Genomic DNA, 25,031 nt, shown 5'->3' with positions numbered 1-25,031 from the left:
TCTTGATACTCCAGACAGGATCAGTCGCTCTGTTTTTTACCGCTTTCAAGTTCCCCGGGTTCATATAAATATCTTACAGTCACACTGCCCTGCACTGGTTATTTTGAAAAATCACGTCGTTCTATTGTTATACACGCGCTTTTGATTGGATTAATTGGTTATTTCATTATTTAGCGCGGCTATCACACTTTGTAATTTTGCAACCCATTCGCGTGATCTCTTGTTTTGAATGAATTCTTTCGCGTACTGATATCCAAACAACCGCTCAGCAAGTGTTCAATCAAATCGTTCAACAATTGACTGATCACGGTGAATTGCAATATGTCCTCGTCTGATGGTGGCATTATGTTGCTTCATCAACGATGATACTGCATCCTGAAATTCTATGCCAGGATCAACTTGTAACAGCTGTGGCCATTGCAAGGGTCCACGCTGATAAATTTATTTAAATGCAGAAGCAACTTCAATTGCTGCCTTTGTTGACAACGGCTCTGCTTCTTTATATCTACTTGCAACAACAACGACAGTTAACGCGTATTTATGTTATTTGACGTCTTCGGATTTTAATGGTATCGTAGCGTAAAAATAATGTATCAGCTTGATGAACTTCATTAGAAACTCCAATATCAAAATGTTCAAAGTGAATTCGTTTAGGTGGTGGTAGCTAAATTTGCCATATTGCTTGTCGTGCTAACCCCGCTTCAGCGGTGGCACGTGTAACCTTTACTGCTTCGGCGAGTTTACTAATCGCTGATCTACCTTTCCAATATCCTCATGGAGAATAATAATCGATTCCATTTATAATTAATTACCAGCACCTAGCGCTAATTTACCTTTCATTGCGGATCTTACTAACCAATTAGCCAATGCTTCCTTGAAAGATTTATTTGTAATGGAATTTAGTGCGTGAATTAATTTTACATCTGCTATGTGCCTGTGCTGCAGATCTTTGCTTTTATAAGCTAATCATGAGCATGACACGCTTTATCAATAGCGTTTATCGGATACACACCTGGTTTTGGTTGGTCTTGGTTGTCAAGTCTGATATCAAGTCGGGTTCCAGGGTCTCAGTAGTTATATCATGGGAGGTGCTTTTCTCCTGGGTATTTGACCCACGGAGTCCCTGATAACTCTGTTAATTTTGCGGCAGTATCACCTCATCGTTTTATTATTTTAAATATTCTTTGACTTTGACTGTGAGGGAATAAATTTAATATTTTTGTACCACATCGATTACATTTACCTGTAACCGTTGATCTGTTATTTTTGTTGTAATACTTGTTAGATCACCTATTGGGGTACGCGTCCTACATTTCACACAATAAAGATCCATAATTATTTTATATATAACATGGATATATTTGATTCTTCAGCGACAAGAAAAGAAGAGCCAGTCGAGCATCATGCAGCGCTACCAAATTCTAACCGAATGATTATCATAATTCCATCTGGAAGTGGTAAGATGCAACTGTTACTTAATTTGATAATGAGATGGTTAAAATGGGATAAATTGTATTTGGTAGCACCATCAGTTGATGATCAAAGATGTTATGATGTACTCAAGGATGTTAATGAAAACGCAAGATTATTGGATGACGACATCATTGAATTTATAACCGATATTGATGAAGCGCCGAGTTTTGATGATTTAGACGGATTTATTAATAATTTGGTTGTATATGATGATGTACTGCTGGACAAACAATCAAATCCAGCTAGGATTTTTTCTCGAGGTAGACATAAAACAATCATGTGATTTATGTTACTCAGCGATACACACAAACACTAAAGTGATCAGAGATAACTGTAATATTTTAGTTGTGTTTAATGGAGTCGATACTCATTAGTTGCGAGATATTCATCAAACTTGGTGTGGTGGTGACATGGATATAAATAAATTTAGAAACTTTTTTTCACGAGCGCAAGATACTCCACGCGGATTTATAACACTAAATTTACATGATCGCATAACAAGATATCGATTCGGACTTGATCACATTTTTGGATAAATGTATAGCAGCAGAGAGGCGCTGCCTCAAACTTGACACCGACGTGATCGCTGCGATTTTTCGCGATCAGAAAATCTTATCAGCGATAGGCTGGGTAAGTCAATTAGAGTTTATTAAGTTCGTTGACAGGGTTGACTCATACCAGGTACTGAGACAATCGCGATTTTGTTTTGCGATTTTCCAGGAAGTCTTATTTTGCGAAACGGAGAGTGAACAAATTAGAACCTGTTCAGTCTCTCTGCTGCTGTTTCTGAGGCAACCCTGTTTGTTTGACAACGGTGATCATTTCATAGATAGGTCCTCGAGTTTAGTATTTGATAATGAAAACGACCCTGTTGCCTCAACAAAGTTGTTTTATGGGTAAGATCGTCTGGTCATCCTAATAAAAAATAGGTGTTTGGCTCAGAAACTACCTTATATTCACTACTATTGTACTTCTGGCTAAGACGCGGATGTAAACTTGTGACGTCATTGCCATTTTTCCTACAGCCCTTATATGTTTACAATGTAACCATTATTTATCTATTTTGAGATACCAGTGTTTAATTTGTTTGATTTACATAAAATTATAAAGTTTATTAGTGATTTATTAATGTTCACTTTTATCATTTCTTCATAAGCTTTAAGTCCTTAAAAGTGAAGGTAGTATATCATTACATCAGTTGAGACCTTTAAAAAGGTCTCGTGTTCTGGTTGTCGTTAATTTGAAGACAAAAACTGAAATTAGAAAAATAGCATGAATGAGGCACAATCTGTACGCAGGAAATAAAAGTAAAGGTCTACATAAAATAATCAGGTACGCTGATTTGTCAGTATCTCTTTTAGCATTTAGAACGACCTCTTTAGAAAGCCTAAGTCAATTAATTTACACTTCAAGATCATAAAGAGCTTAGCGCGGACATTATATTCAGCTTAGAGGGTCATTATATGCTCTAAACCTTTTGGGGGTAGGGTAATTTGCTTGCAAAATAGAGCCATATTAAATGAAGTCATCACGATTGACCAATTTTTACTTGTACACAAATGTCATCTTGAATGACTTCATTATTCCTTGCACATGGCCTGATTTAGTTGCAAACAAATAGAAAAGAAACATACAATGAGACCTTGTGACTTTATAATTTTGTTTCGGATATTTGATTTGTATATATGCTTATGTTTATTTAACATATTTAGCAGAAAAGCTTCTATAAGGCATCCAGGCTCTTTGGTTTGACCACAAACCTGTGTAAAACAGAGGTACTCCTTCAGCAAGCTCCTTACAGAAACCCACCAAAATCCACCATCAAGATCGAGTGGAGACAGTTGAAGAACGTGGAGAGCTTTACATACCTGGGAAACACAATATCTTCAGATGGGTCGCTGGACAATGAAATTACAGCCATAATCCAAAAAGCAAGCCAAGTCCTTGAAAGACCTCGTGTCAGAATCCTGCAGCAAAAAGATATTTGGATGCCCACCAAGACCAATGTCTATAATGCTGACGTACTCACTACTCTGTTTCAATGCTGTGAAACCTGGACTGACTATTGTAGGCATGTGAAGCAACTCGAGCAATTTCACATGCGCTCACCACGGTCACTCATGCAAATCAGATGGCATGAAAGACTGCCCAATTGAGAAATCCTCAAAAGGGCGTGTGTTCCTGAAGCACTGGTGTTGAAAGCCAAACTCAGATGGCCACGTCATTCGAATGGAAGAACCCGAATACCGAGACAGCTCTTTTATGGTGAGCTCAATCAGGGAAATCGAATCTAGGTCACTCCCCCTGAAAAAGGAACAAGGATAACCTTAAGTGTAACCTGAAATGATGAGGAATCCAACCAAGCGAGCTGTAAGACTCGGCCAAAGCAATGTCTACATGACAGAGGCTCATCACAAAGGCTGTTGAAATAGTGGAGAATGACTTCCGCAAACTACTCACAGATATGACAGAAAAACGGCACATCGCAACATTCCTGATAATCAGGTCTACAGACTTTCCATGCCCATCCTAACACTTCTTGTGTGCTTCCAGCTTTGGACTCAGAAGCCACGTGCGTAGTCGCCATGGACAGCACAACTAGCGTCATTATCGGACACGATGGACAACCAAAGAAGAAGATTTATCTTCTATTATGTTTCACCTTTCCAAAATGATCATATGTTATGTACCTCTGTATTGTGTACTTAATTTTGTCCAAAATCATGATGTAGCTGACCTGTGACATTTACTTTGTAAACAACATAATACATAACAATTAATTAATATTTTCTCTATGATTGTAGATTACATACTCAGATAGTTATGAATGGTAATCACGTTTATTTGCATCAGGCTGTAGGATATCATTTTTTCATTTGGAAATTATAAATTTTTTTGACAACTCTGAATGCATTTTAATAGAAGCTGACCCACATTTTGGCTCTACTATTGTGTCTTAGCTTTTAATAGACTATTACTGTTATTTATTTTAAATATTACTCAATCTTGCCTTAACATCTAAAGCTGAATTAGTCATACAATTTGGTTTAGTTTTTAAAAATTTGGGTCTACCTGTTTATTCAAATCATTATTCACTTTGAAATACTAAGTGCTCAAAAATATTTTTGTAATGGAACACTAATTTATTATTATGGTGAATTCAGAAATGGGCATTTTTGATTATGTTATTGTGATACATTCAAAGACTGTTAGTACTTCGCCACACTTCCCACCATTGCAACAATACTACGTTCGAGAGTCTTGGTCAATCAATACATTTAATATAGAAATTTATTTGTATTACCACTGGAATTCATTCAGCAACCGCTTCCTACATTTGGACTTGTGATAGAACTTTTAGGACAATTTGGGATTTAATTCACAATACTGTAAGGCTTACTTTGCGTGTTAGGAAAATAAATTATTTCTTGAATTTTAAAATAATTGTTGGTTTTCTCTCTCTTTTTTAACTAAGTGTAAGACCATAGAATATTCATGCATACATACATTCTAGTAACAACAGTATCCATTTGGTGAAAAAAATCAGTACCAGCTAAAGCTAGCAAGATTATGAATCGACCAACGATGAGGGTGGGAATATTCCGGTTCAGGTTCCTAGATTGCTTTAAAAAAATGCTAGATAGAGAAATTGTCTTGCTGAGAATGAAAACAAATACAAATGAATTTAAAAAAAAACATTGATGTGAGTTACCTCCCTTACAATTCAAAATCAAAAAATGATTGGCATGGACATTCTGTTCATCTATGACGGCACATGTATGACTCAAACGTTTCTGTAATATGATATTCGTGTATAGCAGTGGTTCTTAAAGTGGGCAGTACCGCTCCCTTGGGGACTGTGGCATTATCGAGGGTGCGCTAATGCTGAATAATGCTTGTTACGTGATAAGGTGGGGGAGGGGCGCTGAGGATAACCAGGGGGGCGGTGACCCGAACAAATTTGCTAACCATTGGCGTATAGCTTGAAAAGAGGCAAAATTTGGCACTATTGTCCCAATGCGACGTTAGCCCAATACCTGGAGAAGTATAAAACAACTAATGTACATGAAATCGTTCCTACGTTTTTGAACGTGTTTAGTGAATGTGATGGGGTCACTCGCCTTGATAAAACCCGCCATACTTAATGACGTCAACAATCACATGACGATTGTTTAATTTTTAAGCAAATGACATCTGGAATTACGTTCTTACTCAAGCACATGTCTTACATTAGTTGCAAACAAATACAAATGGACAACAAATGAATCATGGTGGCTGTATCATTATAGCAGAGCAACAACGGTTCAGCATCCATTCTGTGGGAAAATCCGTATCATTAGTTTGAGTTTTGTCAACCTTTGGACCAACCAATAAGGTGGGTGGGGGTATTCAGGCTCAAAGACTGCTTAAAAATACTTCTTCCTATCAGTTGGAAACGAAATTAGTTGATATGAATAAAAACAAAAGATCTTAGTTAGAAAGAGAATTATACCCCCTTCCCTCCGACCCTGAACTGAAGATTAAATGGTCGGTCCCGGACATAAGACTTGAGCATACTATCTTTATTTTTAAATTAGTTATTGCTTTTTCTGGTTTGTAACCCATGATACAATAAAGCTTTCCTAAGCAGGTCTTATTTTAGCATGAGGGCACAGCGGTGCAAATGCTGTTTTTGTACATATGCTAATGTCCAAACCAAATGACCTGACACTAATCCTCTCTCCTTATATATAATGGAAAGGTATGATGTGTTTTCAAATCTTGTGAGGTTGATATTACCTTTTTATTTGATAGCTATTCATGCTCTGAATCCCATCAATTAACTTTACGGTCTGTGGAATTTATACAGGTATGCTAGTTTGTGTCGTCTGCGAGAGAGATATATATATGATTTTATCTGACATATGTAAACACTCTTAGAGGAAAGGGAACTGTCAAATAAAAGGAATTTTCTTATATTTACCAGAAGTAAATACAAACTTTTGTTCAACCTAGTTAAGTACTCACCTGAAAAATATCGACCTGGTAATTGAAGCCGTACTCAATAATAGTTCTCTTTGGCCTGGAATTTTCAAAGCATGCTGTGGTGAGCTTCAGGACCCGTGCTTGTTACGACTATTAGACTGAGACTGAATCTTGCATTCATGGGTCATGATCTGTACCACATGTACATTGCTTTTCAGTAAATGGAGTCGCTGGTTCATCCTGATGTAAAGATGTGTTCTACGGAATTTAATAACTGGAATAATATTTTATGTGATTCAACAAGAGAATCTTGACACGTCAATATAACGCTGAATATTATAGACGCCATTGCCTTCTCTTTTTGGATTTTCCTAGGGATTTGAGCTGTGATTAACTTAGAACTGTTCATTGATAGAACGTGTATTTAATTCTTGGATAATGTTTGGATTTAATTCGCAATACCGTAACGTTTTGGCCACTTTTTACCTAGTATTTTAGGGCAATAAAGTATGGGTTAAATTTTACAACTAAATATCCAGTGGCTTTTACAAATACTAATAAGTTGTGAGAACAAATTAAGGAATAAGAAAAATCAAAGAATAAAATCCTATGACATATTATAGGAGCCCCGCGTGGCATTACAATTTTCTGAATGTCAAGTAGCATTACAATTTTCTTTTTCATTTTTTACTTTAAGAAAAGGGTGGCCCGAGTTGCCGAGTGGTCTAAAGCACTCACCGTTACGGATCACTGCCATCTCACCTCTGTCTGCGTGGGTTCGAGACTCACATTCGGCCTATATGGGTATGTGATAAAGCTTGCCAGTAGCTTCTCATGGGTCGGTGGTTCTTTCCGGGGTTTTCCCGGGTTCTTCCTCCACCATTAATACTGGCCGTCATGTATAGCCTATCATGTGCTGAAAAATAGCGTTAGACTCCACAACAACAACAACTATGACATATTATAAACTTAATGGACTAGGTGATACAACATACAGCTTACGTACTAACTCCCCATAAAAAGTGATTTCCGTGCAGAAGGGTTGATGTTACAAGTTATTCAATAGGACAACAGGTCATTACAATACATGAGGGACTGGGGTAGCGGTTATCAATGTGTCTTATAACACATCTATATACCTCCCAAGTTTGCTATCAATTAAATACACATTCGGTTTTAATCATATTTAAGACCATGAAAACTTTAAAATTCCTTAAACCCGCATTTTCAATTATGTTTCAAGTTGGTACAGCTTGTACAGCAATTATGATCATTGAATGAGTAATACGGTCAATGAACATATAAGGATAAAGGACATTCATCCTTGTTAAAAGAATCCCAAAGAAATTTAGTTTTACCCCAAATTTTCTTCTGCTGCGATTGCTACTGAACAAAGCACTTTAAAGAAAACCACTCGAGGTAATTTGATATGTATATGACAGTATACCCTTCCAAAAAGATTTATAGATACAACTGAAGATCGAAGCTATATATTTATTTCAGTAAAAAACCTTGCAACAATGGTGATATCCTAATTGAAAGCTTCCTGGCAACGATTACAAAGTGAAACTTCTATCCACACACACACGCACGTATGTACGTACGCACGCACGTACACACACACACATGCATACATACATATATACATACATACATACATACATACATACATACATACATACATACATACGTACATACATGCATGCATGCATATGGACTTAATATGTTATTAGTTATTTAAGATGTTGTAATCCAAAATGGTTGCGCAAAATTTATTTGTGTGTGGCATGGAGAGCAGAATTGAGGTTCAGAAGAGCAAATGAACATGAACGTGAAACCGGGCAATTTTAAGGCATCACCCATACTTATTATTTAAAAATATATGACATCCAGTGCTGCGAACAATTCATTTAAAAGTCAAATATAAATAATTCCTCAGTTTTCAGTTTCTTTATCATTTAATTATTGATCACTTTTCTTGTTTAGAAACGTAGGACATAAATCAGTTCAATTCAACTATTTCCATTTCCAGGGTTTTTCCACCCTTTAAGCCAAATATTTGCTTATTTTCACCGCTACATACATACGTACATACATACATACATACATACAGAACGCCTACATAAATGCACATGTCCATGTATGCTTGTATTACCCGATACGTCCATTGTTTCAGCCTACAAGCCTGGAATTGTTGATATTGTTAAGGCCTTCAACCCTCAGCAACGTATATTTTCGTACGATGCAGTATACATTACGTCGCTACAAAGCCTTAACAATGTTGTTGGAATATTTTCTCTGTTGCGCATGTGCGCAATTTTTAAAACTAAAACATCCGGTTGCGGAAGCTGAGCGTAATTAAGTAGCTGATAGCAGAGCGTTGAGAAATTTAAATGGAAAATATGTCCACTGAGGCCCATATGAGAGCTCATACTCTGATGGTACATTTATCCTAATATTTCCTTAACACACTTGTTACAATATCTGAAACTGATTTTTTGCTCACATTTTTGAACCTTGAATAATTCACCACTATCTCACCTTATGTTGCATCACTATAGACTGTCACATGGCAAACATCATAGCGATATGACTCAAATTGTTAAAACAACGTTAAAAATGCAAATCAAACCAATACATACGGCTTGGTCCTGAATTAAAATAATACCCCTCTGATATGAAATACATCTACCATGGTGGTCATCTTGAAAATTGTACAGGTACTCTCAGGTCTAGCCGCGATAGCAGCGACTGCGAATGGAGGCAGTGGCTCTTAGCATTATAACTGGACATAGAACACAATTCATTTTACTATATGTTCTCTACATTTGTTTCTCAGTAGTGACCTTTCCACTGTGTGACAATCAATACAAATCATATGTTAATCTAAAATACCTTCAAAGATGACTTCACGGTGAAGTTCTTGTCAAAGGTTGACCTGCTCCTTTTTTAGATGCTGAACTGTCAACATAGCAGCATGTAAACAGAACACAGATTTCACTTCCGGATCATCACCAAGGCCTTATTACTCACTGTGTACTGTCGCCGAAATACACACATACAACAACACCCTGAGCTCATATTATCAAGAATAAACAGTTACCTTTAAATCCCTACCAAAAATGCATAAATAAAACCCTTCCATCACCACCAAAATGAGAGAGGAAAAAAATGTTCTAAAAATAGACTAGAACTACATTCGTGGGTACTGAACTGGAAGCATTAATTGTGAACCGATTCCAACTAGGACAGGGACTATTGTCTCTCCAGATCTCTTTGACATAGCGCAACCCCTGTCGCTCTTATCTTAGATGTATAGTCATGTCTGGAAAACGAAAGCGCAATACCTTCTCTGTTAACGGGTCGATGGAAAATACACAGTGCTACGCAGTGGACTTATGACCTCGGTTATAACAATAAAATATCACGTAAAAGGTATTAGTTTTGGCACTAATTACCCCGCGCAAGCATGGCGCCTCCGAATCAGACTAAAACTTCCTACTAAAGTTCAATGGCACCGGTTCTCAATTGTTATTTCCATATCTCTGGTCGGTAACAATTAAACCTTTTTTCCGACTGTTTAGCAAGTGACCATGTTAACGCGACAGTGACGTCATTCCTATACCAATATATTTAAGTCTGGCATTAGTCACTTTCTGCAGGGGTGTGACAATAAAACACCCATTGTGAATACTCAGCTTCTTGATGTCAATTTGTGTAGTCAATCTTATCCCTACTCGAAATATAAATACATGTATTTACATATAGTATAAACGAAATATATGTATAGTATTATACTATGTTTTAGATACACCATTTGTTTCCATTATTAAATAATGTGCAGTTCTTGTTTCATATCAAAAGTACGGCTTACATACTATTCGTTTATTGTCATGACTTAGTAACACCAAAAATGTATATTAATAAGGTAGTACAACAAATGACGTTTCCACCACAGAAATCGAATGATCAAATTAATTATGTTACACAAACACACCCATATAGTTGTAGAACTTCCAAGTTAACTTCTTCATATTGACCGGCGGTCATGAAATGCATACCTAATTACAAAACTAGTTTTAAAAGATTAGTTAATCTGTATTACTTGAACATAATGCCATATTGTCTTATGGAGTATCCCGTCTTTGCATTCTTCTACATCATATCTTTAAGGAAATACCGTGGTCTGTTCCATTTACAGGTAAATATGACAAGTAAACCCTCATGATGCGTATTCGCAGCTCCTGAAGTCATACATTGTGGTTACAAATTCTCATGAAATGGAAGTTAGATAGATAAATTTAAATTGACTCTATCAAAACTTATTCAGTTTCCAAACCTCCGGTGTGTGTGTGTGTGTGTGTGTGTGTGTGTGTGTGTGTGTGTGTGTGTGCATATGTGTGTGTGAGGGATGATAGGATGTTCCCCCATTATGTATTAACTGAAATTCTTCCATGCGTATGCTGCTTTAGCAGTGCCATTACATAAATTACTTACAAATGATACTCTATTTCTTTGAGATGATCAGTAACCACATCATTTGAAACTCAAAATGGCGACGATGTGTGTCCCTACTCTGGCTAACCGTGATTTTAACACGTCCTTCAGATGCACGTGTTATAATAGGCAGCACTGCTCTCAACTATATTTTTGTCTCAAACAGGCAAACAAGAGACGAAGCATGAGATTGCTTATGGCGACAAAGCCCTAACATATAGAAAATGACGTTTAGAAGGTATCATAAAAGGTACAATTCAATTACATCTTGTTAAATATTTCCTGTTATTACAGATCAATAAGTATTCTTGTGACTAAATAAAGTGATACACACATCGAATATTCCAAATCGTTGGTATCATTGTTTACAAGAATATAACATTTATAATATTTACACCTGCTGAAAAATCACAAACACAAACACACACACACGCACAATATGCCGATAAGCTGTCGCCTAATGGCTTCGTACTTAACGATATATCACTTCATTTACCAGCGGCTATTTACCAATATTAGCGCGTGTGTTCTGTTTGTAAGAATACATGTCTTTACTTAGAAGAATCTTGCCGCCGAACTTTAATTACACAAACCCTATTCGTATAAAGCTAACAAATGCGAACTTATAAATGAAATTTTACATACTTATGTTTCAATTCAGAATTAAGACTGAACGTTATCTGATGGTCTGATGAAACAAACAGGGTTACCAGCAGATTCAGACATGATGATCGTCTGGCATAGCGTGATTCAAAAACAGGCGGTTGCCATTTTGGTGTGCGAAAGACTTATCAAGCCATTAAAAAATGTTTCAACAGGAATGTATCTTACGACAGTCATACTATTTTAACCGTCTGTAATGCCTGATTATAACCATCTCTGTATTTCAATGCACACATTTTAAGAAGTATTTCTCCTAAACTCATCCGTTCACATGCTCTTTGTTATTATTGTTCATATAACTTGCAAATTAAATGTGATTTTATGATTTTATGTGGCTGACAGAGAGAGAGAGAGAGAGAGAGAGGGACCTGGCTGCTAAGAAACGCAGGAGTCGACTGCGGTAACTCTGCTTAGATACTATGCTAACATGTTTGTTGGAACATGTTTGCTCTAGGTATATCCTCTTTCGTTGCAAATTAACATTCCTAAAGGGTACATATAGTACCCAGGATAGTGCCATTTATAGTCAACTAAGAAGATAGGTTCACTAGATCACAGATGATAACAAAATGCAGAATAATGAACTTCTTGTGCACTAAATAACGCAACATAAAATTAACCATGCATTTTTGATGAAGATTCATGCATGATTTTTATTATGCTTTTCTGGCTGATTCTATGTACAAATAATAGCTTTTACACTGAACTATTTCTATCAACAAATCTCTGTTATACCCTCCGACAGCCATGGGCTATTTTTAATATTCACCTCTGGCAACGCTACTCAAACAGCTACTATGGACGATAGGCATGATTCCAGTTCACTGTCATTATAGCGACTTGGCATTCTTCTCGATATGTTAAACCATTGTGATCTTTTGATAATTTCTATGATTGCAGAATAATAAACCATACATCAAGTTGGCTGTTCATTTGAAGGCTATATTACACTTGTACTTGTCTAACTGTCATAAGTAGTCACAAACCAAGTAAATCCATTTTCAAGCCTTATTCTTAATAATGTAAATAAAACTGCACATTTAATGTTGGCATAAACGCAATGCTTATTCTATTAGGTTCACGACCTATACGGTACGGGTGGTATGTGTGCGCCAAATGCGAAATCTTCAGTGAGACCAAAACACAAATATTGAATATAAAGACCTGTTGTCTATTGAATAAGTCATAATATCAGGTGTATACATATATTTCTATTTATACATCAGTGTATACTTTTGTTGTTGTTGTTGTGGGTTTAAAGCCATTGTTCAGCACAAGGAAGGCTGTGCATGATGGCTACCATACCTTGTGGAGGAAGAGCACGGGAAAACCCCGATATGACCCATGACACGTCACACACGTGGGGGAAGAAAATAAATTTTGAGGGTACTTCCTGACTGATATCAAGTTTGACTTGAATAACGTGTATGCATGTAATTATCTGTCATATCCTGCAATATTTAGGTTGTTTCGTTGTTCTAAAGAAGGTCGCTAATCCATGGAGATTCTCGATACATAATGAACTATATTTATATTATCACAGGTGTTAATTAGCTCTTTTTAATGCATTGAATAATCATTTGGAGCTTACACCGGTTTGTGCAAGATGTGTCTCGCACTCGCTGACGTCTGATCCCAAGCAAACTCGGAGCATCCTTCCGTCGACTAACAGCACCAAGGACCTAAATAGGGACCACTTACAAATTATAAATGAAATACATCATCCCACAAAAAACTCAACAAAATAAAACAAATTCATTCAAAACTCATTTTGTTTGCTCCGGTACTATTGTATAGAATGAACTCCCAACCCCAATGCAATTAGGTCAGAAATAAATCTGAACTTATTCAAAACAGAACACGTGACTACTATCTTGAAAGGCAGTTTTCATTGTAAATATTGAAATATATGCAATCCAATTTATTCTTTTAATACGTTTTATAGATTCTTTATACTTTTATACTAAATGCATTTTATATTTATTCTCTCTTGTATTTGCAATAATTTGTTCATTTTCAGTGTCTCTGTGGAGAATAGTATAATATACTAACCGATTTATCCTCATCAAATGAAGTTTTGTTATTATTTTGTATTATCATTATAAAGATTTACATTACACTAACAGATATTATGAGTTCCTCATATAATGTTACTTGTCAGCACCCTTCAGATGCAACTGTCACGAGTTTATGTGAAATTCTCGTGTATTTTATGGGATATTTATTGTGCATGTTACTATTATTTGTATTCCTGGCAGAAAGACAATACAGATGTTAATACAGTGAAACATAATTTCCGCGTTAGTTGATTAACGTTTCTTAAATAACATTCACTTCAGTTTGTCAAAATAGAACTAAAGCAGTTATTAATTTTGACTGTCGTAGTACCAAAGGATATAAATTATATTTTGAATTTCATATTTAACAGCTTATTGGTTATGTCATGATTAGGAAACTGGAAGAGACGACATAAAGTAACAAAATATATTTTAGTACTCTCAGATTACTAAGATATGTTCAAACTACAATATTATCCATTCGGATGTCATATCCTATCTCCCTGTAATCTTCGTAAATTTAAGTCCACCCTCTATTAGAAATCGGGGTAGCAATTTTGACTTATTTGAACCTCACTTGTAGCCGAAAAGACTTTCAATATTTACATGTTTGCTTTACAATCTTATATCCCATACTTGTGCTTGTATGTATGTATGTATGCATGGATGGATGCATGCACGCACGCACGCACGCACGCACGTACGTACGTACGTATGTATGTATGTATGTATGTATGTATGTATGTATGCAGGTATGGATGAATGGATGCATCTATGTATGTATGTAGGTAGGTAGATAAGTAGATTGATAGATAGGTAGGGATGACTGTGTTTGATAGAAGGTATGTGTTTTACATAGATGCTAGTCTCGTTCTAGTCATCTCTTTAAAGTAGGCGTCTATTATTGTTTTTAGTGTATAATACATTCTTTATTTAAACTGTGAAATATGATGTTGTCTGTTGCAAAAAGGAGACATATTTCTATATTTCACAACTTTACGTTACAATGTATTGCGGACAAAAAATCCGGCAAATGTTTTGTTCCTTTCAGACAATGATCACATTATTATCACGCGAGAACAATGCGTTCTTTTGTGAACTTGAAATAATTATTTTTTCGATGTCGATACTGTCTATTACTGACGAACTTCTCTGACCTGTTCAACCAGTTAACGATCTCATAGTACCTGGCAAAGTTACCATACCAAGCTAGCATGATATTTCATATGATATTAAAATACAGACAAGGAAATGATAAAGTTAATGTGTTGGACAGCAGCGAATCGAGCACAAGCTATTGCAAGGTAAAAGGTGGAACGTGGGGAATAATTTTACGTAATCGACCAGAACTAATTACAAGTTAACGTTGGAACGTGGCAAATATAATAATTTAACATTTTATGAAGATCATAGTTTCTACCTGTCTGATATTTTTTTCTTTGGTTTGTCAGGTAAGCGTGTGTGTTATTAGTATGCTGAAGAGTAGTAGATTTAATTTGTAGAATTATTAGTGATATTAATTAAATATCGGAAACATGTGAGACATTCTTGTCGGTTACCTTTAAATGTAAGGACATTGGTTTGGTGCATGTTTAAGTCACTACTATTATTTCAGGTAAGGTACTCTTAGTACAAGACCGTCTCTAGTACGAGGGGTTTCTTTTTATGGAGTGTATAATACATTCTTTATTTAAACTGTGAAATATGATGCTGTCAGATTCAAAGAGGAGACATATTTCTATAGTTCACAACTTTCGTTACAATGTGTTGCGGACACAAAATCAGGAAAATCTTTTATTTTTACTGTCAGACAATGATCACATTATTGCTACGCAAAAACGATGCGTTCTTTTGTGAAGTTGAAATCATTGTTTCGATGTCGATACTTTATATTACCGAGTAACTTCGTTGACCTGTTAAACCAGTTTATGATCTCTTTTTACCTGTCAAATTTTACCCTACCAACATAACATGATATTTTATATGACATAAAAATACAGACAAGGAAGTGATCAAGATATTGTGTTGGACAACAGCGAATCGAGCACGAGCTATTTGAAAGTAAAGGTGAAACGTGAGGAATACTTTAACTTCATCGACCAGAATGAACTACATGTTAACGTTGGAACGTGGAAAATAGACTATGTAATTTTTTTTAACAGCAATGAAGATCATCGTTTCTACGTGTCTGATATTTTCTTTCTTGGGTTTGTCAGGTAAGCGTGTGTTTTATTAGTATGCTGAGGAGTAGTAGATTTAAATTGTAGAATTATTAGTGATATTAATTAAATATCGAATACATGTGAGACATTCTTGTCGGTTACCTTTAAATGTAAGGACACATGATTGGTGCATCTTTAAATCGCTGCTATTATTTTAGGTCATGTGGTCGTAGGACAAGACCTTTTATTATATATGTATGTTATAATTTAACACAAACGCTTGAAAGGTAAGAAATGCACGGTGATTCAAACAGAATAGGTGTACCGTAACACCGAGACAAGAAGGTCAAATAATTGAATATCTTTTCTTTAAATTGTCAATGCAAGAATTACATTTTCAAACACCATGTTTATTTATCAAACCCGCCGATTATTGTGACCTTAACACATTTTCAATTGCTTTTATATTTAAGCAGTTTTCAAACTTACATGTAGAATACTTTTCTGATAATTTCTCGTTATTCTCGGCTAATCCATCTCCTTTGTTCTAAGGTTCAGTATTAGAACTCAGAGGTGTAATAATTAAGGTACACTATAAATAAATTTTAATTAATTAAAAATGAAAACAAAAACTGTCAACACTACAGTTAAAATGACATTTTATTTATGAAGATTAAGAGATCTCTCAGGCGAAAATTGATATACATTTTAATGGACAGTTGGACAGGTATGCAATTATACAATTCATATGCCTTAAGAACTGGATAAGAGTTTCATCCTATCCATGATTGATGTCTAACGTTCGGCATTGCCATGTCTAACCTATTTTTGGATTTGGAAGTGCTATTTTGATTTGCTATTGCTCTTGTTTTCTATGAGATTCGTTACGATTTCTCTTCCTTATTACTACAATAAGCAATACTGGAAAATACACATATGTCGAACACAACTGACGTTATTTATGATGTTACGAGACACGTATGAAAAGTGCCATCTTATGGCTAAGTGTATCGTATCATTCGCGATTATTTTGCTATACGGTAGATTCACTCAATCACAATAATTATTATCGGCATAGAATGAAGTTATAATCCCCATTTTTAGTATCGACCTCATTATTCAGAATCGGTGTGCCCTAGCGGTGGATTCAGTGGCACCCAGCCACAGTTTGGACCCGGATGTATGTACAGGTGTCACTGTGTGGGTGATGTACAGTGTGACTATGTTACGGGGGAATGTACCGGGGGATGTGCTGCAGGCTGGATGGGCCCTGGTTGTCAGTATGGTAGGTTGTGTTTGTTAATATTTCACCATATCTCCGTCATTTATTTTGAACACCGATACAAATGTGCTCGTGATTTTGTAGTTGTATCATGCTATACTATGATATCCTAAGACAAATTATTAGGGATTTCTACCATATTTTTCAATTGATAGCAAGTATTGTGTAGTGAACAATTTTTTAAGGAATCATTTCAAAGAAAGTATTGTATATTATTTAGTCATCAAGTACATTAGTTATATAAACGGTGTTGAGTATTTCTAGATCCATACTCTTTTGGCTCATACTTGTTTGCTTAAATAACCATTCTTAGTGTATGCAATTTCAATAAAACTATCTCGCAGACAAAGAATTCATCCTTTTATATATTTATCGGTATTGAAACATGAAACACAAAAAACCATTTTTATGAAATTTTATCTCTTTCGCTCATGCGAGTCGCGTATTTTCACACTGTGATTAAGAGCGTACAGTGTTTTTATCAATTCCCCGTTATGAACAACGTTTGATTCAAACAGAAAAACAAATTATTACAGATATAATTTTGCATAAGACTAAACTGGAACTATAAATAGCACTTTATATTTTATTATTTTTATAATAATAATAATAATAATAATAATAATAATAATAATAATAATAATTCCCAGCATGAATAATGCAATATTTGATTTGAGAGAGAGAGAGAGAGAGAGAGAGAGAGAGAGAGAGAGAGAGAGAGAAAAAATATTAGTAAAGTGTAGGTAACTAAGCAGGTTTCAAGAATAAGAATCACAAGTATGCTCCCTTTCTAAGGTCTGCTGCAGTCCTTCTGTCAGAGAACGTATCTCTGGTTCCAAACAATCTAATATTTACAAGTATCCGGATCTTTAAAACGTGGAAGATTTTAAAAGTTGGGTGTCGTGGTTTCATATTTAACATATGATTGTTGTCAATGTTAATCTGTCTTATGGCAGGGGATATTGCATTCAACAAACAAGTCCTGCAATTATTATATGGTAGGAATACGCTAATCGACGGAAGGAGTGCAACAGACGGACTCCTTGCAACCTGTATTGGGTCAACAACATGGATGGAAGTAGATCTGAATGCTACGTACACAATATCTGGACTAGTCATCAATTCGAGCAATGGAGGTAATAATAATAATAATAATAATAATAATTGCATCAGGAAGAAATGTGCGAAGTTCTTTTATTTTTAAAAAGATTATTACATCAAATACTTTTCACACATAGCAACGGACCAATTAGATATAGTGTTCACGATTCGCTTTGAATAAAATGAATTAAGGTAGAGTCTATTCTTGACAGTGATAAACACAATTGACTTTAGAATTCCATTTAAATTTAAAAGAATGTTTTCATATCTGTTTTTTAAATCATAATTACATGGATAGAATTTAAAAAAAACTTAGTTAAATCATAGCTAAATCATACAGGAATATGAACTGTTCATATGGGAACGTCTTTTAAAAATTCATGAGTGAAGAATGCATTTGTTTATTTTCGACAAAGAAGGACTATTTAGTTTAGATACTTGAGTTTCTTTCGATGCTATGTTGTCTTTCGTACTTTTGAAAATGCGTAAAATTGAAATTGTATGTAAGGTTTTACTATGAATGGTTCTTTCTCACCAAAAAGAGTTCTAGCAGCAACGTTCTGCAATCGTTTGAAAAAACAAAGTGAACAGTATCCTAAAAAATAAATGCTTTGAATCAGCTGCGTTAATTTCACAGAAAGTTCCTTCGATACAAATTTTTTCGATTTTGTTTCTCAAATACCTGTGTGGATTTTAGACATACTAGGTTGAATTTGAATTTCAGTGGGCTTACAAGGTTTTGAAGTTACCGTCGGAAATTCTTCTTTTAATCTATCTTCGGACATCGCTCAAACGTGTTTCAAACAAAATACCACCGAACAATTGAATACAGAAATCCACGTAGTATGTACAACCGAGATAGCAGGGCGATATTTAAGAATTAGAACTCCAGATACTGCCACAAGAACGACTATATGTGATGTCAGAGTTTATGGAGGTGAGTCGGGAAAATGGTATTCTGTGTACATGCCTAGCAAAACTGACATTTAATTACCCTATACCCACAACACATAGTAGATGCATCTGGAGAATGAGACTACCTATAAATTGCCACTGAAAATCTTTGCGAAGCCTCTTTTCAATTTGACAAAAGAAAATGAAACAAAAGTACATGTTACGGTGATACATTCATTTTTTCAGAAGCGAAGGCATCATGTAATACAAGTTGTATCTCCTTTAAAAAAAATTTTTTATTACTGAACCATGATATTTCTATAAATTCTCTCATACGTAAAGTCGTCTTCATCTTTTCCACTCTCTCTTATCAGAAAGGAAACAATTTTTGGTTCCTCGGTTTAGCCTGCATTGCGCCATTCAGACAAAGTTCGAGGGAATACTGATATAATGTAATTGAGGAAACAAATTATATTTGTTGACGTTTTATTCCACCCTTCGTCTGGTTATGGAATCAAGTGATTACAATTTGAGTTACTGATTGATTAGGTTGTGCGATATTTTGAAAGATATGCTGATATTGTTTTAATAACATTTAATGAACATTGATTTTACAAAATTTTGCATATTAATATATTATTAACCTATATATTTTTGGTGTTTTGCATTAATATCCAGGTAGAAGCCTGGCGTACGGACGCAATGCCAGTCAAAGTACTACATATAACGGAGACACTGGAGAAGCTGTGGCATCACGGGCTTTAGATGGTAATGTTGCTACTAATTTCCCGTCTAGATCGTGCACTCATACGAATGAGGAAACGTCAACATGGTGGAGAGTAAATTTGGAATTGGTTTACGATATCAAGAGAATAGTACTATATGGTAGAGAAGAAATCTGTTGCACCGGTATGTATTGGTCGACCAAGTCAAAATGTATTTGCCATTGTACACCTATATAGCTTATAATTATTTGGCAACTTTACGTAGAGGCAAAATGTAATAGAATATTCATCTTTGAAATGACAATCAATTTGTAATAAAGCCTATATGTGTTCTCTTCATGGTATTGCACAGAGGTAAATATGTTTATCACATCACCTAAAGAAAATATCACATTGAACATGTTTAAATAACTGCTAAACGAATTTTTACAGCACAGGGATTGATTCTTTTCATATTCTTGGACCATTTCGATTGCATGATATTGTAGACATTAAATTCTCAACATATGCAAAAATATGTAAATGGGGATAACGTGCTCCATCCATGCTAGGGATAATCCTGACTCCTGATTGTAGTTCTATAATTTGTACTTTCCGTACCAATACATTCGATTCTTTCCAAAAAAGAAACTGAAAAATAATGAAAACGTATGCAGTATCATCTTCACTAACCGATGTTACAATGTGTTAACCATATTTACACCTTGGCGCATCGATCAGATGTTTTAGTGTTTTGTCCTAGCGACATCTGTTGGATTTCATGAGTTGTCTCCCTTAGTATGTATCGTAAACGAAGCAATAGTGTTTAACAGGGGTGCATCCATTGGCCGAAAACGGTAGAGGAAACTGACTTCAAATGTATACTTTAAATTTAACATCGAAAGTTGTACAAACAGAGACCAGCAGTGGAAACTGACTCATTTATTAATCTGTGTTCTCTTTGTCAAATCATGTAGGAACAGTGTTCAAATTTGATTTTGGTTGGATGCGTTTGTTCGCAGCGCATCCATTGAAATTCACAGATCCGAAGTACTGAAAATGAAGACGCCATTACGTTATCTGATCGATTTGTCAAAGTATCGATATGGTTAATATATCGGAATATTGGCTAGCGAAGATGTTTCAGTAGCTGAATTTAAGATGTTGAAATATGTTACGCTTCTCGTACTGAAATTCCAATAAGTGTTAATATATATATATATATATATATATATATATATATATATATATATATATATATATATATATATATATATATATATATATATATATATATATATATAGCATAGTGTCTCATTTATATAGACTCACTTAGGAGCCTCAGCAAATAACAACGATCGAGTGAATTTTTCCCCCTGATAAAATGTGACACACCATATTGTTAACACAGGGTGCATTTTCCATCGATTAGGATCTAATTAGTTTGGTGTTTTTTAGGTTTAGTATTTTATAGCACAACACAAGTTGGTCTTTTTCCGAAACAACTGAAGTACTGTTCCCAGACCAAAGACATACGGCTGCATCCGAACCAGGTACATCCGAAAGCAAACGTCGAACAGGCCCACATTCTGAATTAGATGGGGTTTGACACATCAATTAACCTGCTAATTTAAACGCAGAAGGTGTGGGTCTCGATAGATATATTTCTTGTGGTTTCAAGTAATTACTGCAAATGTACATGATGGTCATTTCAGAAAGGTTGTCTGGCTTCTCGGTGTCATTTGCGACAAACGACACTTTTAGCCTGGTGTTTAAGTATCCAGAGAGAACCCCAATGGTGATAACGGAAATAACAACATTATCTGACAATTTAGCAGAACGTGTGGAGATCGCCTTAAGGAATAGGACCACCCCTACATTTTTAACCCTATGCGAAGTTTTCGTCTTCGGAGGTAAGGATATTGGGATCGCTAAATCAAATACATATGTATTTCCTAAAAAAACCACACCATGCTATTTGTAGACACCTAGGCGTTATTCAACACGTTATTCGTAAGACAGCGAAAGGAAAACGAAGCTGTGGGGCTCTAAGGTATAAAAGTTGATTTCTAAGGACTCTAGATTGCTAAATTTAATTTTCTAAGGAATGTGTCATGTTGGCTTTTCAGGTGCTCCAAGTCAAATTGATCTCATTCCCTACCTCTTACCGTGATGTCACATCGTCACGTCTCTCTTACGATAAATGTTGGGATGCGCATGTTTCAGACGAGTTTATTCATGTATTATTTCCATATTATTGTACCAGCTAACCTTTTTCACACGTATACAATATAAAATAGATATTAAGTGAATCAAACATTATTGCATAAGAATTCTATATTTTATCGAAACAAATAGGTTTATTTTCATTCATAATTTATATCAACCTACAGAGGACGGGCAAGCTTAATAACTGAAAATACTAAAGCTGTCGGTGGCATAAGAGAGTAAAAGAATGAAACATAAATACATATAAATGTATCTATAAACCTGAGAAGTATACAAGTGCAAGTAAAGCGTTTGCAAAATATATATCCTTGCGCTCCCAAATCTTTGTTTCAAAGATTCCAAGAAATATGTGACTCATTGGTAAGGTACCAGAAGAGTACGAAAAGATCCAATTTAAGTTACCGTGTAAGGCTCACGTTTGTATTAAAGTTGTGACCCATGGGTCGGGTCACCGGATTTTTAAGATGGACCCCGAAGCCATCTGTTTTGACATGCCAAAGACAAGTAAGTGTATGTAAGGGTACAGTCTGGTGTTTTAAATAGGTTATATTTAGAAGTTTTGGCTACATCCGTCACGGTAAGAAACAATACAGAAACCAAGGACAGCTGAAAATTTGAAATTCGTCCTTTTACTCCCAATGACCTGAGATGATTCTTAGATAGGTGATCACACACATCTATTTGAGACTGATTAATCTCATTATTTATAGGCTGTTTGTCGAAAGATAGCGTAGTATTTATGACTTTTACTTGTTATTTTAGTAAGCGTAAGTTCGCCTAGAATAATATATTGCAATGCATTCAAAACCCCGGTCAACGGATTTACGTGTTTCGCTTTTCTCTTTATACTTCCTTCAGACCACGTAAAATATTATTTTAAATAATCGCTGGTATTGCGCATGAAATTAAAATTGTGAATAGCAGTTCATGAGAATTTAGATCTTGTTAGTTTAACATTAATAATAAAATGTTCACAACACCTGATAGAAAATTTACAATTGAAACTACATTAGATTCATTTGCAAGAATCAGTGCTCTAGTTCTCTCTGTCTCTATCTCTCTCACACACAATGCAGTACACTCAACGAAACAATGGCGAGCATGCTATGTCAGATAAATTAAAAATTAATGGCTGCTTTTTCGGTTCCATTGATGGACCATTCTAGCTCAGATTTTACTAAATAAATGCAATGAGTTTTTTAGTACAGATTTTCCCTTGTAACTGTGCAAACCTCTACACAGTCCATTTGATAATGTTAAGGGTTTAGTGATACATTTAAAGCATATCAAGTTGTAAATACAAATCGCAAAGAAGCACACTTTGTGTCAGGTTGTTATCCGACTTGTTTCAATATTATTAACCTAATACATCGTCCGCAAATAAGACTATTTTATCCCGTCTTTCGAGAGTTTGATTTTTGTGGTCAATTTACTTAGAACAACACCAACACAAAAATGTAATTCCCAATAAAATGATGATCGCATGTAAATATGTACTCATGATAAATTATGTCGAATAAAAGTCATATCACCAGGTGAAACGTTAGTATAATTGAATAGCTGTTATTAACTTACATTTTATTTTTAAAAATATTTTATATTGTTTGAAAAAAATTCAAACTTTATATATTCTGGCAAATCGACACGTTCCATTTCTTCTTTTACATTTCCGCAAAATATGGTATAGTCCTTATGAAAGATATGTTAAACCAGAAGAACCGTTTTCGATCATAAGAAATAAATTAGGTCACAGTGAGTATGACCATTTATGTCATAATAACCTATCTAGGTCTGTAAGAATTTAATGAGATGGACGTTAATTATTTGAGATTTTCTCTAAACTTAAAATCTTCTTCGCGAAGGAAACAATCTTCCCGTTCGGCTCACTTTTCAAAATGTATTTAAATTTCTTCAAGTCATAATTATACGTTATTATGATGTTAGAACGCCATTATATGTTCTTGGTCAACTGAATCGGTAAAGCTTTAATCAGATGGATATTTCCATCAAGTAAATGATGTATTGGTTCAGATAATTTATGTTTGTTGGATAATCGAGTTTAAATATTTTGTCTGCTTACATGTTAATATTGTTCTTTGTAGACTGCCAGAACAACGTATGTGGATGGACATGTGACACTTATTGCTACTGTGATGGACCCATTGACAAAGATAATAAAATACAGGCCAAATGTCCTGGAAGTTGTACAACCGGATGGTGGGGATACTCCTGCAATAATACGTGTGATACAAATTGTATAGGCAACATATGCAATCAAAGTGACGGACATTGTGTGGAATGTTCTCGGGGAAAATGGGGTCATTTATGCGAAAATAACTGCACAAACTGCTTTAATGGAACAGAATGTAATATCTCCAACGGGATATGTACTGTTAGCTGTTTAACAGGTCTTTATGGCGTCAACTGTAGTAAACACTGCGGACATTGTGCTGGTGACGGATCTTGTAATAGATCAACTGGAGTTTGTATCATTGGTTGCCAGCCTGGATGGCAGGACCAAAATTGCTCCATCGGTTGGTAGATATATTTCGCCTGTGCATTGGTTTACATTATTATTTATCTGTTACTATATCAAGTATTACATTTTTTCTCGGATTCAGCACTTTTAAGAAAACTTTGATTATTTCAACTTGATATCATATTCATCATGATCATGCTTATTGTTATTATTATCTTTTCGTATTATTGTTGTTATTGCGACCGTCGGAAATAATTTAGGCTGCCATTTCGATGGTACGTGTTGTAACAGTATATCATAAGGCGAAAGTCTCTCTTGAAATGGAATGCTGTATTACGTCATACGCTTTAGGAGTTGGTCTGTTGACTATGTTTAGGTGCGGGAGAAGTCAAGCCCGATTCGGTCTCTTTGTAACATATTGGTTCTATTTTGGGAGGGAGATGTTATTGGTTAGAGATTGTCGACCATGAAAATGAAAGTTTGCACCCCAAAGTAAGTGCAGTATTTTGTTTTCCTTACGAGAGA

General features: G+C 35.2%; 1 protein-coding gene across 1 annotated transcript in view; it reads left to right on the top strand.

Annotated features, from left to right (window-relative positions):
- LOC149770770 (uncharacterized) overlaps positions 1-25,031 on the top strand; it is a 59,787-nt gene that overhangs the window by 9,295 nt on the left and 25,461 nt on the right. Inside the window, exons 2-7 of the mRNA XM_089949141.1 lie at positions 16,922-17,102; positions 18,056-18,235; positions 18,925-19,137; positions 19,773-20,003; positions 21,514-21,711; positions 24,130-24,561. Of these exons, the coding sequence (XP_089805267.1) occupies positions 16,922-17,102; positions 18,056-18,235; positions 18,925-19,137; positions 19,773-20,003; positions 21,514-21,711; positions 24,130-24,561 (1,435 nt within the window). The remainder of the gene's footprint in view (positions 1-16,921; positions 17,103-18,055; positions 18,236-18,924; positions 19,138-19,772; positions 20,004-21,513; positions 21,712-24,129; positions 24,562-25,031) is intronic.

The sequence above is a fragment of the Sinohyriopsis cumingii genome, unplaced genomic scaffold (assembly GCF_028554795.1).
Source record: "Sinohyriopsis cumingii isolate HCF-2022 unplaced genomic scaffold, ASM2855479v2 utg002407l, whole genome shotgun sequence".
NCBI lineage: Eukaryota > Metazoa > Mollusca > Bivalvia > Unionida > Unionidae > Sinohyriopsis > Sinohyriopsis cumingii.
The sequence above is the reverse complement of the archived record's forward strand: the minus strand, read 5'-3'. Positions and strand labels throughout refer to the sequence as shown.